Source organism: Chrysemys picta, chromosome 11 (assembly GCF_011386835.1).
Source record: "Chrysemys picta bellii isolate R12L10 chromosome 11, ASM1138683v2, whole genome shotgun sequence".
In the NCBI taxonomy this organism is placed as follows: Eukaryota; Metazoa; Chordata; order Testudines; family Emydidae; genus Chrysemys; species Chrysemys picta.
The window spans coordinates 66986658-67003022 of record NC_088801.1 but is presented as its reverse complement, the minus strand read 5'-3'; the positions used below and the strand labels follow the sequence as shown (position 1 = coordinate 67003022).

Below are 16365 nucleotides of genomic sequence, written 5' to 3'. Positions count from 1 at the left end.
TCCACTTGGCCAAGTACGTGGTCCGTGTTGAAGGCTTCCTACTGCTCAGCAGAATCTGTTGGACAGAGTGCGAGCATTGTTGCTCTGCCTGGGTGAACCATGGAGCAACCACGCCGTGAGGTGGAGCGATTGCAGGTCGGGGTGACGCAGTCGGCCGTGGTCCTGAGAGATGAGATCTGGACACAATGGGAGCGGGAGCGGTGTCTGAACCGAGAGCTCTAACAGTGTGGTGTACCAGTGTTGTCTCAGCCACGCTGGAGCGACCAGAATTACTTGTGCCTGGTCTCTGCGTAATTTGAGCAGCACCTTGTGGACCAGAGGAAATGGAGGGAAGGCATAAAACAGGTGGTCTTTCCAGGGGAGGAGAAACGCATCCGAGAGAGAGCCCGGAGCTCGCCCTTGTAGGGAGCAGAACACGTGGCACTTCCTGTTGGCTCGAGATGCAAACAGGTCTACCTGGGGAAACCCCCACCTCTGGAAAACGGAATATATGATGTCCGGACGGATAGACCACTCATGCGTCTGAAAGGACCTGCTGAGTCGGTCCGCTAAAGTGTTCTGGACTCCAGGGAGGAACGATGCCGTGAGATGGATTGAGTGGGCGATGCAGAAGTCCCATAGGCGAATCGCCTCTTGGCATAGAGTCGACGAACGTGCTCCTCCTTGCCTGTTGATATAAAACATGGCCGTGGTGTTGTCGATGAGAACTAACACACAGCGGCCAAGTAGGAGGTTGAGAAATGCTTGGCACGCCAAACGCACCGCCATCAATTCCCGAACATTGATGTGCAGGGATAGCTGGGGTGCAGTCCACAGGCCCTGGGTATGGTGTTCGTTGAGATGGGCACCCCAACCCAGAGATGATGCGTCTGTGACCAGGTGTAGAGAGGGTTGTGGGGCGTGAAATGGCATCCCCTCGCAAACCACACTGTGATCTAGCCACCAGGTGAGGGAGGTCAGGACCGAGTTCGGGACCGTGACCACCATGTTCAGGCTGTCCCGATATGGGCGGTATACCGATGACACCCAGGTCTGGAGTGGGCGAAGCCGAAGTCTGGCATGCCTGGTTACGTACATGCAAGAAGCCATGTGACCCAGCAGGGTAAGGCATGACCTCACCGTGGTAGTTGGGAAGGCCCTGAGCCCTTGAATGAGGCTCGTGATGGTATGAAAGCGATTGTCTGGTAGGATAGCTTGTGCACGTCCGGAGTCTAGGACTGCGCCGATAAATTCTATTCTCTGGGTAGGCTCTAGAGTGGATTTCTCCTTGTTGAGTAGGATGCCCAACTCGTTGAATGTGTGCACTATTATGTGGACGTGAGCTCGAACTTGCTCTTTGGTGCGACCGCGTACCAGCCAGTCGTCTAGGTACGGGAACACCTGTATCCCTTGTCGACGAAGGTATGCTGCCACAACAGCCATACATTTCGTAAACACTCTTGGGGCCGAGGATAGGCCGAAGGGAAGGACTGCAAATTGATAGTGCACCTTGCTTACCACGAATCGCAGGAAGCGTCTGTGAGGCGGGTAAATTGCAATATGAAAGTAAGCATCTTTCATGTCGAGGGTGGCGAACCAGTCTCCAGGATCGAGGGAAGGGATAATGGCCCCCAAAGAGACCATGCGGAACTTCAACTTTACTACGAATTTGTTGAGTCCGCGCAAGTCTAAGATGGGTCGCAGACCCCCTTTGGACTTGGGGATCAGGAAGTAGCGGGAATAAAATCCCCTGCCCCTTAACTCTAATGGAACCTCCTCTATGGCCCCCATAGAGAGGAGCGTGGAAACCTCCTGTATAAGAAGTTGCTCGTGAGAAGGGTCCCTGAAGAGGGACGGGGAGGGAGGGTGGGAGGGGGGGGGATGAAGAAAACTGGATAGCGTATCCCCCCTCCACCGTGCGAAGGACCCAACGGTCCGAGGTTATAAGGGACCAAGCACGGTGGAAATGGGAGAGGTGATCCCGAAAGGAGGGGGCTGGATCCTGGGGGATGACTGGGGCGCCGTCCTCGACCGCACCTTCAAAAGTTCTGCCTGGGGCCTGAAGGTGGCCTTGGTGGCCCCTGGTTCTGACCAGGTTGAGGGCCGGTCCACCTTCTCCTACCACCTCACCCCCGCCTTCTGGCAGAGTCCTGTCTCTGACGAGGTGGAGGGGGGTAGAAACCCATAAACTCTGGTTGTAGGCAGAATTCAATTCCCTGGAACTCAAAGGGACAATAGCAGCGATCTACTGTGGGAAGAATAACTTCAATATCCCTCTGGAGAAGCATATGAATTTGTTTGTTCAGGTTCAGAAGCTCTGCTCCAAACCCCAGGAGATCTTCAGGCAGAACTCTGAACAAAATGACTTTGAAATGATTAACAAGACAACCTGCAACTTTAAGGGGAGAGAGACACTGACTGATAGAGGCTGCAGGAGTGCACTATCTCACCCATCCCAATGCTCTGACTCTATTTAAAATTAGCCAGGAAAAAATGAAAGTTTAGGTAAGATAGTATGCATTTCAGCTTTTGTTATTTTAACCCTTGTCTCTCAATTTGTATCCCATTAATAAATAAATCATACTTGTTTTGGAAAGCTGTCCTAAGTTACTGCAATTTCATATTCGTCATAAGTTCCCAGACAGAATTCTGCAGCAGGGCCCGAATTCAGTTGGGCCTGAAGAGGTAATATGCTTCTGGGGACTGAAGTGCTGTAACCTGGTGATCCAGTCTAAAAGTGGGCTGAACTGGACGTTCTGCCTAGAGAGAAGGGCAGGCACAGACTGGTGGCTTGTAAAAGGAGCTTATGGGAGTGAATGAAAGTGGGGGAGGGAGGGGAAGGTACAATGCACACCGGGAACAGTAACAACTATATACAAAGTTTCATAGACATAATGGGTTGAATCCTGGCCCCTCTGAAGTCAATGCCAAAACTCCCATTGACTTTAATAGGTCCAAGATTTCAACCAGTTTGACTACATATACACAGAGATGTGGCAGCACTTGATTCTGAGGCAGAGCTTTTATCAACAAGCAATTACAAGTTTAGAACAAATGTCTCAAGAGACATTAAAAAGCATTTATCTATATGTATGATCCAATGACATCCTCCGAGTAGGTTAATCGAGCTTTAGATTATTTACCATTAATCTCGGGTGCACGGCAAACATTTGAAATTCTGCTTCTAAACCTCCGCACTCAGGGCTACACAGTGCCATCAGATCTGCACTGCAGGTCCTGAAATTTGATCAGACATTCAAGAGGCTGACAGCAGCTGCAGCACTTAGCAGAGGACCACACTGCATGCTACCACCCAGCAAAATGAGTGGTCATCTCCACAACTCTATGGTGGGGCTTGCCAAAAGACATGCAAGCAGCACAGAACACTACAGGACTGATCTAAAGCCATTGCAATTGGTTCAAAGACTCACACTGGACTTTGGATCAGGACCTAAAATATATGCCATCAGAAAAAAAAAAAGAAGAAGAGGAAGAAGGGAAAAGCTGAGTACAAATCAATGACATTATTGGGCTTTTCAGCCCTGAAGGAGTGCGGTTATTTATTGGCAGTCTAGTTACAAGGTACTCTATTCATGTTATTTTTATCCATTTTTTAAAAGAACAGTTGTATTTTGACAAATATCATAATAATAATTTATTTTAAAACACCAAATTAATGTAGATTTGAGTGCCTTACGGTTATTTGTATGTTGCAGTAGTGCCCCGAAAATGCCAGATGGTATCTAAAGAGAGTCCCTTCTCCAAAGAGCACATAGGTAAAGCACATTTATGTTTATGAGACAGGGATTTTTAAAAAAAACAAGGGTCAAGGGGTCAGACAAAAGCTTCACAGTTTACAAAAGGAGCAGGTATCAGAAACTGCAGGAATTTTCAGAGATCAAAATGATCCCAGTGATTTATAAGCCCAATATTCATCTTCTGTAGCCAAGTGCGACTCTGATCTACATGGGCTGGTGGAAGAACAGCACCTTCCTGGGGAAGCGCCAGGACTACAAGTGGCATCTTCACAGGCCCAGGACCCTGCTGACACCCAAATTTGCCTAATTGAACTTCAGACTTTCTGGTGAGAAGACCTTTCCACTGTTTAATTAGGCCCCTCCTTGACCTCTTGGGCACCACCAAAGAGCATGGGGAACCCCTGAGCCACACCTGGTTCTATAGCATCAGATGGACTAGTTGCCCTGATGGGAAAGAAGAGGACCAACCATCTGGTGGTAACAACTATGAACAGGTTCTTAATGTTCAATTAAAATATGCTAATTTAAAAGTTCAGGTGACCATCTTAAAATCTGATCATTCGAATATAACTAATATTGGGGTAACTTCCTTTAAATGGATTATGTCTTTTTCAGTGTGTGTATATATGCCAATCCAATTTTCATATCCTTATCACAAAAAGAAATGCTATTCTAACTCCTTGACTATCTGTTTTAGAGACACAACACTAAAAATGATAAAAAATATACTAACTTCACAGAACCTCCTGTTTTTTCTAGCAAACATGTATACAGACAGACAGTGCTAAATATAAATCAAGAGAGGAAAGATGATCTTGAGTTTAAGGCATTGCTCTGGGACTCAGGGGAGTTGGATTTAATTCCAGATTTTCCAATAGACTCTCTCTGTGCCCCTGGGCAAGTAATTCAGCCTTCCTGTGTCTCAGTTCCCCATCTGTAAAATGGGGATATTACTGTTTTTCTCTCACCCTTTGTTTGTCTTATCTATTTACAGTTTAAGTTCTTTGTGGTAGGGACTCTCTTAAAAACATATGTACAGTACCTTGCACATGTGCCCTGATCTTCATTTGGGGTGCTATGTATTATCACAATACTGCTACTAATAATGGAAACTGAAATAATCCATAAACATACAATAAATATGAAAACAGTATATTTTGTACTTAACAGTCAGGACATCATGTTCAGATGACTTATCAAGAAAATTTTGCTGAGAAGAGGAATTCGAAGATTCTACAAATGGGGCATTTAAGTGTATGAATGCACTGGGCAAATCAGCTATTAGAAAAAAAACTTGAAAGGGTGTGCTTATTTGATTACAATCCTAAAAGCACTACCAAATGGCACAGTTCCATCAATGAAATAAAATTGCATACACAAAAAATGCAAGTACAGTCACCTCGTTCATTCTTCATCCGCTGAGACTGTCAAGTCACTGTTCCCTGCAGATACCTACTTTAATTCTGAACTCAGAATTCTTTGCACATACACTATGAGAAATGAAGCATGCATGCACTGGTGGAAACAATTAATGTAACTTTCCTAACTCAGTCTGTAAAACTTGAGACATTTCACAGAAAGAAGCTGAAAATCTTTGTCATTTAATAGTGGAAATTTCATCCTGGGTTGATTATCATAACCAAACAGAATTTCACCTGAAAGTAAGGAGAACTCTGCTAAAGCAAATAATCTGACCAATATTAATTCCCTTTGCTGCAAGAAATTTTGTTTTTTTTCTTTCAGATCTGACATTTAAAGTAGTATGTGAACCCTGACACTAACAGTAGCAGAAATAACCTTGCAAATTCAATGGACTGCATATTTAAACTGTCAGCGTTCTAGCCCCAATGAAGTACTTACAAGCTTCTGAGGAGTATGTGGGAAACTCCTATGCTTTCTGCTGCAAGCCATGAATGGATAAAAGTGCTTCCACCTGGTCCTCTCTGGTGACAACTGGGCCTCCAACTATCACCCGTTAAAACCTGGACATTTGTTGCAGGCTAGAGAGCTGCTGAGTGACTACTGTTGATAATAGAGAGCTTAGTCAATCAGATGCAAAAGTGAGGATGGAGAAAGGTCTCCAGAGAAAGTGTCTTTCTGTTCCTTCGACCTAGGCAACACAAAGCTGTACTTGAAACATGGTATTATGAAAAAAGAAAGAAACTAATAGAAGCGGTATAAGAAAAAGAAATAAGAGAAAATTATTAATATTGTTTAGAAACAACTAAGTGCATATTTTCTCTATTCAGGATTTGGCAGAAGCTGGGTCAGATATTTGATCTTTCCTGGGTTTTTAAATTTTGTTCTGCACATACCAGAAAGTTTCTATCTAGAAAACCAGGGAAATGAATAAAGTCCCAGGCTTGGCCAATTCTAGAATATTCAAGTCCCGCAACTGTGACATCACAGAATTCCAGGATATTTCAACCAATAATATATCTCTCATTTCTGGCAGGCTAAACAAAACTGCTCATATAAAGTGTACTTTTAGCCAATCTACAATGTGTCCTGTATCTCAGGTTCTCCTCATTATTCAAATGTCAAACCAGCTACAGACCCTCAAGGGCATAAGCTGGTGCCTGAAAAAAACAATGCTTTGTGTCCTCTGTGTGTGTCTACAGCCAGACCTAGAAATCTCATCAGATTCTGAACAAGTATGTCTTTCTATGTCCACAAAGGGCCTGATAATCCTTGTTCCTGCTTCCATCCATTAATGTTCTTCTCTATCTCCCAGCTCAGCCTTTCTCCAGCCAGCTGAAAAGTGTTTTGCTTCCTTATTACTATCTACCGTAAAACTGTCTTAAATCATAAGCACATCTCCCACTCTGCAACACCTCACACCAATCGCTATTGATACTATATATACTTTCTCTCCTCCCCGTTCAGTTTTTTCTCCCATTCATTTGTAACCCCTCACATCCTGCCAACATTATCCAGACATTTAGGAAAATAACCTCCTGTCTTGATTTCTTTACTCCTGCTGTCATTCGTTGTTGTACCCTTGCCCTTGCTTCCTCCATTTCCATAAGTGGCAATAACTTTCTCTGATAGCTTCTCCAACTCTTTAAAATCTGTCATGGTTCCTCCTCTTCTCCAGAATCCTCCTTTAACTATGACACTCTACTCACAAATGGTCTTTCAGCAGTACTTGGGAAGGTACCTTTTTCTCTTATCTTCCATAACAACCCACAGAGCAATATCCATGACCAATTTAAAATCGGAGTTTCACTACACCTTTATTACGGAAAACATTTTTCTTTTGGTAAGCAATGACCACCTACTCTCTACTCCTTATGGCACATCCTCCTTGACTTTAGTAGAGGCTTTAATGCTGTGGACCACTTTATGGTATCTTGCTTTGTCACACACCTAGCTACACAGGATGTAGACATTTTTAGTTTCCTTCTGTCATGGTTCTGCTCTCACCTAACTGCTCTGCCTCTGGTGGTGACTCCACTTTGCCATAATACCCTTATGCATCCCCAAGCGCAAAGTCAAAGTTGATTTTTTTTCTGCTCTGCTCCTTTTGCCATTCAAAAAGCCAATTCTAAATCATAACACTCTCTCCTTACCCTTTCCCCATACGCAATCCATGCTGCTTCCCCCCTCCCTCCAACTCTAAGTTCCTACTGGTTCTGCCACACTTTACTCATCACTCGTAATCCCTGTTGACTCTGCCCCTCTTCCTCCCTTTGTGTTCTCACCCACCTATAGCACATCTGCCAGTGACTGGGAAAGTAGACCACCATTGTTATTTGCTACTGCCCTGTTTCTGCGTAGGTGTTGCTTCCATGTGTGCTTATTTCAGGGTTGAACATAGTGGGAGCAGCAAGCAGACAGATCAACTGGTAGGCACCTTCAAAGGCCCTGCTGGCATTATTTGTTCCATCCCCAACAGCAAAGGGAGCTTCATGGGGTGATGTTGGGAGTGATTTGAATCTTTCCCCTCCCTCCTGTGGGTCTTCTACTCAACTCTGTTGCAGCTTCTGGTGCTTTTCCCTGCTACATTGGTCCCAGCAAGTGAATCAGACAGGTGAAAGGAGGACCATGGAGCATCACTCTTCTGCTTGAGGAAATGGCACCTCTGGAAAATACCTTTTGGATTTGGTGGTTGGTTGGATCTCTGCCTGTGGTTTTTCCTCCACTCCAACACCTCTAATCAATGGAGTCACACAGGACAGAGTGCTTGCTGTCACAGCCCCAAGGACCCCCTCCCTCTGGGGGTACCTTGGGGAGGGAGATCAGCCTTGTATGTTGCTAACGCTGGTGCAGGCTTTGCAAAGCATGTCGGGAAGGGTCAAAGGTGTGAGTGCGGAGTGAAAGATTCTTTTGCAGGTTGCGAAAGGTCAAAAAGGAGGAAGAGAGTAGAGAATGGGTTAACTTGACACTTCAGCTAGCTCAGTTCAAAAATAATACGCTGACTCCAGCTCAAGATTGCAGCACACATCTGACTGTCGGCTGCTGGCCAAGAAAGACAGAGGCCTATTCCACCCCGACCAGCTGTGAGAAAGGAGGATTCAGCTGAACAGGACTGCAGGGGCTGCAAAAACAAGAGAGACAGTGAAGGCCAGCAGGGCGGTAGGGGGAATGACAACCCTTTTCGCATCCCTGAGGCTGGTGTGTTTTGAGAAAGCTAAAAAAGCCATGGAAGTTTAAACTGGTACAAAAAGCACAAGGAACAGAAGTCCCCAAACAAGACGCCCCCAAAGGACCCCAGGACTTAAAACCCTCCCAAGAGCTGAAGCAAGTGGGAGATCAACAGCGGATCCTGGACAACCCATGCACAGGACAAGAACTCCCGTCCGCCCTTCCCCCTCTTCTTCTTTCGTTACACCCAGGCTTGGCCAGCTTCGGGTAGTGCGGGTGTGAGTATGAAAGTGGGTTAGGGCTTGGGGCACTAATGCTGTCTTCCTTCCTCTGAGTGACGCGGGAAACCCCTAGCACTCTCTGCTGTTATTTTATTACTAACGCTTTAAAACTCAGTGACTTGGTGTGCCCCGTCATCTCCTCCCCTAACAATCCTGCGGCATCAGCCTAATCACCTGACGCCTCAGGCAAATTGGTACCAGAAATCTGTCACATTGAAAGCTCTTGCATTCTCTGCTATTCTTTATTCTTGTCTGCTACCTCTAACCTTAGCTAGCACATTTATGCAGAGGAGACTCAGCTGTACGTGTCTTTCAATATTTTTAAGGCACACAGATACCACAGTCATGTGCACAATTTAAGAAAAACATGAATAGTCAGATTTAATGACTCCTCTTTATTGTCCCTCTTGGGCCTGGTCTACACTACGGGTTTAGGTCGACTTTAGCAGCGTTAAATCGAATTAAGCCTGGACACGTTCACACGACGAAGCCCTTTCTTTCGACTTAAAGGGACCTTTAAACCGGTTTCTTTACACCACCTTCGACGAGGGGATTAGCGATAAAATCGGCCTTTGCGGGTCGGAATTGGGGTAGCGTGGACGGAATTCGACGTTATTGGCCTCTGGGAGCTATCCCACAGTGCTTCACTGTGACCGCTTTGGACAGCACTCTCAACTCAGATGCACTGACCAGGTAGACAGGAAAAGACCCGCGAACGTTTGAATTTCATTTCCTGTTTGCCCAGCGTGGAGAGCACAGGTAACCACGTAGAGCTCATCAGCACAGGTAACCGTGATGGATTCCCAGGATCGCAAAAGAGCTCCAGCATGGACCGAACAGGAGGTACGGGATCTGCTCGCCATATGGGGAGATGAATCAGTGCTAGCTGAACTCCGTAGCAGTAAAAGAAATGTCGAAGTATTAGAAAAGGTCTCCAAGGCCATGAAGGACCGAGGTCATAACAGGGACACACAGCAGTGCCGCGTGAAAATTAAGGAGCTATGGCAAGCCTACCACAAAGCCAGAGAAGCAAATGGAAGGTCCGGAGCAGAGCCGCAAACTTGCCGCTTCTACGCGGAGCTGCATGCCATTCTAGGGGGTGCAGCCACCACTACCCCAACCGTGTGCTATGACTCTGCCAATGGAGAAACACACAGGGAAGAGGGTTTGGGGAATGAGGAAGATGAGGATGGAGGTAATGTAGGTAGCTCACAGCAGCAAGGAAGCGGAGAAACCGGTTTCCCCAACAGCCAGGATATGTTTGTCACCCTGGACCTGGAACCAGTAACCCCCGAACTCACCCAAGACCCTGAGGGCACACAGGAGACCTCTGGTGAGTGTACCTTTGTAAGTATTACACATGGTTTAAAAGCAAGCGTGTTTAATGATTAATGATTAATTTGCCCTGGCAATCGCGGCCAGTACAGCTACTGGAAAAGTCTGTTAACGTGTATGGGGATGGAACGGAAATCCTCCAGGGACATCTCCAGACAGCTCTCCTTCATGTACTTCCAAAGCCTTTGCAAAAGGTTTCTGGGGAGGGCTGCCTTATCCCGTTCGCTATGGTAGGACACTTTACCATGCCAGGCCAGTAGCACGTAGTCTGGAATCATTGCATAACAAAGCATGGCAGCGTATGGTCCCGGTGTTTGCTGGCATGCAGACAACATCCATTCCTTATCTCTCTTTGTTATCCTCAGGAGAGTGATATCATTCACGGTCACCTGGTTGAAATGGGGTGATTTTATTAAGGGGACATTCAGAGGTGCCCGTTCCTGCTCTTCTGAACAGAAATGTTCCCTGCTGTTAACCACGCGGTGGGGGGAGGGGTGAAGTGATCATCCCAGAGAATCGGGTGTGTGTGTAGGGGGGGGTGGTTTACTTGGGTTTGTGCTGCATGTTAACCCGGAAACTGCAGCCCCTCCTTTTACATTGAAAACCCATTTTAAATGGCCAACCCAATTCATCCTTGATATGGGAAATGAGGGCGCTGCTGTTTGAAACCATTCCCACATGTTAAGAAGGTTAAAAAAAGCCAAAAGACTGTGGCTTACCATGGCTGCCTGCAAGCTGAAATCTGTTGCTTGGTACTGCGTGAGTGATCTCTCATACCAAACCGGCAGGCCCTCACTATAAGAGGAAAAATGCGACCTTGTAATGAAAGAGTGTACCCATTGTTCTCTAAAATGTGTCTTTTTTAACCACCTCTCCCTTCTCCTCCACCAGCTGCAAATGTTTCTCCTTCGCAGAGGCTAGTGAACATTAGAAAGAGAAAACGGAGGACACGGGACGATATGTTCACGGAGCTCTAGATGTCCTCCCACGCTGATAGAGCACAGCAGAATGCGTGGAGGCAGTCAATGTCAGACATGAGAAAAGCACAAATATGAACGAAAGGAGAGGTGGCGGGCTGAATGGCGGGATGAAAAGAGCAAGTGGCGGGCTGAAGATGATAGGTGGGGTCAGCTTGCAGACAGAAGGCAAGAATCAATGCTCCGTCTGCTGGAGCATCAAACTGATATGCTCCAGCTTATGGTTGAGCTGCAGGAAAGGCAGCAGGAGAAGAGACCGCCGCTACAGCCCCTGTTTAACCAACAGCCCTCCTCCCCAAGTTCCATAGCCTCCTCACCCAGACGCCCAAGAACATGGTGGGGGGGCCTCCGGCCACCCAGTCACTCCACCCCAGACAATTGCCTAAGCATCAGAAGGCTGGCCTTCAATAAGAGTTAAAGTTTTAAAATGCAGTGTGTCCTTTTCCATCCCTCCTCCCCCACCCATCCCAGGCTACCTTGGCAATTATCCCCCTACTTGTGTGAGGAATTAATAAAGAATGCATGAATGTGAAATAACCATGACTTTATTGCCTCTGCAAGCGGTGCTCGAAGTGGGGAGGGGAGGGTGGGGGTGGTTGGTTTACAGGGAAGTAGAGTGAACCAGGGGGTGGGGGGGGGCGGAGGGTTCATCAAGGAGAAACAAACAGAAGTTTCACACCGTAGCCTGGCCAGTCGCAAAACTCATTTTCAAAGCTTCTCTGATGCGCACCGCGCCCTGCTGTGCTCCTCTAACCACCCTGGTGTCTGGCTGCGCGTAATCAGCGGCCAGGCGAGTTGCCTCAACCTCCCACCCCGCCATAAATGTCTCCCCCTTACTCTCACAGATATTGTGGAGCGCACAGCAAGCATCAATAACAATGAGGATATTCTTTTCACTTTTAAACATCCAAATGCACATTCCACCACCATTCGGCACTTGCTCAGCCTATAGTTGAACAGGTCCTGACTCCTGTCCAGACTGCCTGTGTACGGCTTCATGAGCCATGGCATTAAGGGGTAGGCTGGGTCCCCAAGGATCACGATAGGCATTTCAACATTCCCAACGGTTACTTTCTGGTCCGGGAAGAAAGTCCCTTCCTCCAGCTTTCGAAACAGACCAGAGTGCCTGAAGACGCGAGCATCATGTACCTTTCCCGGCCATCCCACGCTGATGTTGGTGAAACGTCCCTTGTGATCCACCAGGGCTTGCAGCAGCATTGAAAAGTACCCCTTGCGATTTATGTACTCGGTGGCTTGGTGCTCCGGTGCCAAGATAGGGATATGGGTTCCGTCTATGGCCCCACCACAGTTTGGGAATCCCATTTCAGCAAAACCATCCACTATTGCCTCCACGTTGCCCAGAGTCACTACCCTTGATATCACCAGGTCTTTCATTGCCCTGGCAACTTGGATCACAGCAGCCCCCACAGTAGATTTGCCCACTCCAAATTGATTCCTGACTGACCGGTAGCTGTCTGGCGTTGCAAGCTTCCACAGGGCTATCGCCACTCGCTTCTCAACTGTGAGGGCTGCTCTCATCCTGGTATTCTGGAGCTTCAGGGCAGGGGAAAGCAAGTCACAAAGTTCCATGAAAGTGCCCTTACGCATGCGAAAGTTTCGCAGCCACTGGGAATCGTCCCACACCTGCAGCACGATGCGGTCCCACCAGTCTGTGCTTGTTTCCCGGGCCCAGAATCGGCATTCCACGCCATGAACCTGCCCCAGTAACATCATGATTTCCACATTGCTGGAGCCTGTGCCTTGTGAGAGGTTTATGTCCATGTCAATTTCCTCATCACTCTCTTCGCCGCGCTGCAATCACCTCCTCGGCTGGTCCGGGTTTCGCCTTGGCATGTCCTGGTTCTGCATATACTCCAGGACAATGCGTGTGGTGCTCATAGTGCTCATAATTGCCATGGTGATCTGAACGGGCTCCATGATCCCAGTGCTAGCTATGGCGCCTGGTCTGAAAAAAGGCGCGAAACTAGTATCTGACGGACCAGGAGAAGGAGGGAGGGCCGAGTGACGACATGGCATACAGGTACAGGGAATTAAAATCAAGAAAGGTGGCTGTGCATCAGGGAGAAACACAAACAACTGTCACACAGAATGGTCCCCCCAAAGATTAAACTGAAAACCCTGGGTTTAGCAGGCCGTTGATTTCACGGAGGGAGGGGAAGCAAATGAATACAGAACAAATCTATTTTTTACATCTTAAGCTGGCAGCCGACGGTGCAGCATGACTGATAGCCTCTGCAGTACGATGACGATGGATACCAGTCGTAATATACCATCTTCTACCAAAAGGCAAGGGGCTGCTGCTGTGTAGCAATGCAGTCCCACGTCTGCCGGCACCCAGAGGACATATGGTGACGGTGAGCTCAGCTGAGCTGAGCGGGCTCCATGCTTGCCGTGGTATGTTGTCTGCACAGGTAACCCAGGTAAAAAGGCGCGAATCTGTTGTCTGCCGTTGCTCTGACGGAGGGGGAGGGGCCTGACGACATGTACCCAGAACCTCCCGCGACACTGTTTTTCATCATCCGGGCATTGAGATCTCAACCCAGAATTCCAATGGGCGGCGGAGACTGCAGGAACTGTGGGATAGCTACCCATAGTGCAATGCTCCGGAAGTCGACGCTAGCCTCGGTACTGTGGACGCGGTCCGCCGACTAGAGCACTTAGAGCATTTTATGTGGGGACACACACAAATGGCTGTATACAACCGATTTCTATAAAACCGGCTTCTATAAATTCGACCTTATTTCGTAGTGTAGACATACCCTTGGTCTGTCTTAAGTTAGAAAGCTTTATGTTTCTTCTCCCTCAACTAAATATCTTAAATATAGCAACTCTTGTGCAATCCTCAAACACAGCTCACCTCTTCTTCTTGACCCAGGTCTCCTTTTTGCTCCCTCTATCTGTTAACCTTGACATAGTCAGGAAGTTACCTTCTGTACCCACACCAACAAATTTGCTGAAATGAGCGTCATGATTTCATTTCTTCTGACTTTGATTATTGCACTTCCTTTATCTATGGCCACTCAAAGTCGCAGCTCTCCATACTCCAGTAGGTGTAGAACTGTAATTGCTCACTTTCATTCACACAAAATAAAATCCACAACCACCCTATTCTCAAACTGGCTCCCCACTCATTTCTAAATCAAGTTGCAAATTGCCCTCCATTTATTTATAACTTCCTAAAGACTTTCTCCTCTTACTTGCAAACCTTAGCTGTTTTTACCCTCCTCTTTTTCCCTTTCAATCATCTAGCACTGGCCTCTTCTCTGTCCCTTTACACCCAGATATCATGACAGATGCAATACTTTGCACTTCCTGCCATGCAGAACAGAAGTCATCCTACTCTCCAGCTTTTCACCCACTCCATTTTATATCAAATCTCAGATGAAATGATTTCTCTTCTTCCTATCATTTTCTCTCACTTCCTTTCTCCTTTCATTATTACTTTATAACTGTGATACATTAGACAAAGTAAAACGGTATTGCATTTTTGTATTAAGACCATTTGTATATCATTATCATATTTAATATCTGTTATATTTATGAATTTCTGTCTTCTTTGGTGCCAGGATTTCCCATTCTAATTAATTGTGTGGGTGACAAGAATGTGCTTGCCTATCCTTCATCTTACTATTACTATCAAAGGTGCTTTACATTTTGCTGTGGAAAGCCTGAAGTACCCATGATATTTTGTTTAGAATCCTCAGGAATCAATCTTCCCTGCAGTGGGGAGAGGAATACTTCCAGAATTGTAGTTAAACCTTGTGTGTATTTCCCCCTCCCCCACAATATTCACAATCAAATGCATGTTTGTCCTTTTCCTACTGCTGAAAAAGCTGACAGGAGTTCTACACTGCTGATGAGTTTCAATCAAGAGAAAATCATTAGCCCAGATTTAGATTTTTCTCGTTTCTTTTTCTATAGCTATGGAACCATTATTCTAGCTGATTAAGCTACATTATAATACAATGGTACCCATGCAGTATGTATTATTGTGGATGCTCAATCAGATTTTTGAGGTTATATATTCTATTCTGTGTAGGTGGCATGCCAGAATCATAGAATACCCAGGAGACTCCCTCCAAGGAGAGTGTGTATCTTGGCTGGGGAACACTTGTACATATAAATAAGGAAATAGTAGGGAGAAAGAGTGAGGGATGGAGGCTCCTGAGTGGTAAGTGTACTCATGTTAAACAGACCAGTTTACAAGTTGGACACAATTTCCCATTTTCAGTTGTTACTTCCATTAATCTGTAGAAATCTCAAATTTAGGGAGATTCCATTAAAAAGCGAGTATTTGCCAAAAGGTGGAATTGGAAATAACCCGTTTTTCTTACTCAAAAAAAAATGTACAGCTATGTTAACCATTGCTAAGAGGTTGACATTTTAATGGCAATCAATGGAGCAAGCAAGGGGTATAACCAATACCATCCTGCAAGGTTTGGCATACAAACTTAGTAATTGAAACATGTATATATGAAACACTGTTATGTGGCACACAATTTCAATATTTTGCATGCAAAGGGAAGATGGTGTGCTCTGCCAGTGCATAGTTAAAGTAGTTTAGATGCCTCATTTGAAATGTATTATCTTAACTCTGCAGTTCCTAGGTTTCTAACATTAGGATTTTGGATTTTTTTAAATCTAACATTCTTGACCGGTAAGATGCACTAACATAATGTTATGTGCCTGTGATCTTACCACCACTTTAACATTTTTTGTGTGAAGAGATCTCCCTCCTTTTATCCTCTGAAACAATCTGAGGAGAACGAAAATGAGAGAGACAAGGATAATTCTCCTTCCTCATAGAAACTCACAATAGATTTAGATTTTTGAACGATTAGATTTTTATTGTTTAACTTGGAGCAGGGGTTCTCAAACTTCATTGCACCATGATCCCCTTCTGATAAATTACACCACCACCCCAGGAGAGGATGGGGAGGTGGAAAGCCCAAGTCCTGCCACCCCAGGCAGGGGGACAGGGGCAAAGATGAAGCCCAAAGGGTTCAGCCACGGGCGGGTCGGGAGGCCTGTAGCCCAAGCCCCTCTACCCAGGGCTAAAGCTGAAACCGAAGCCTGAGCCCCAGGCAGCAGGGCTTGGGCTTTGGCCCTAGGTGATGAGGCTAGGCCTTAAGCAAGTCTAACGCCAGCCCTGGCTACTCCATTAAAACGGAGTCCCCACCCACAGTATGAGAATCACTGACTTAGAGAATGTTCACACAGGAGCTGGGAGCGAGCTTCCCAGCACAGGTAGACAGACGTGCTATCTCTGCTTGAGCTGGCATGATAAAACCAGTAGTGTGGATCATAGAATCATAGAAGATTAGGGTTGGAAGAGACCTCAGAAGGTCATCTAGTCCAACCACCTGCTCAAAGCAGGGCCAACCCCATCTAAATCATCCCAGCCAGGCCTTTTTCAAGCCAGGCCTT

At 46.4% G+C, this 16365-nt stretch overlaps 2 protein-coding genes across 5 annotated transcripts in view; one reads left to right on the top strand and one right to left on the bottom strand.

Annotated features, from left to right (window-relative positions):
- The window catches only part of SPAG16 (sperm associated antigen 16), a 786899-nt gene that overhangs the window by 694758 nt on the left and 75776 nt on the right, over window positions 1–16365 (bottom strand). The gene's annotated exons all lie outside the window — the stretch shown is intronic.
- LOC135974279 (myb/SANT-like DNA-binding domain-containing protein 2) lies at window positions 9025–11440 on the top strand. The gene is made up of 2 exons (XM_065561295.1): window positions 9025–9938; window positions 10832–11440. Exons 1-2 carry the CDS (start codon window positions 9401–9403, stop codon window positions 10915–10917), a joined length of 624 nt encoding a protein of 207 aa, XP_065417367.1. The 5' UTR covers window positions 9025–9400; the 3' UTR covers window positions 10918–11440.

Excerpts from the sequence above, each read along its gene's own strand:
- LOC135974279 (XM_065561295.1), top strand. The coding sequence starts at position 9,401 with ATGGATTCCCAGGATCGCAAAAGAGCTCCAGCATGGACCGAACAGGAG. Across the intron at positions 9,939-10,831 it reads GGGCACACAGGAGACCTCTG|CTGCAAATGTTTCTCCTTCG; the intron begins GTGAGTGTACCT and ends CTCCTCCACCAG.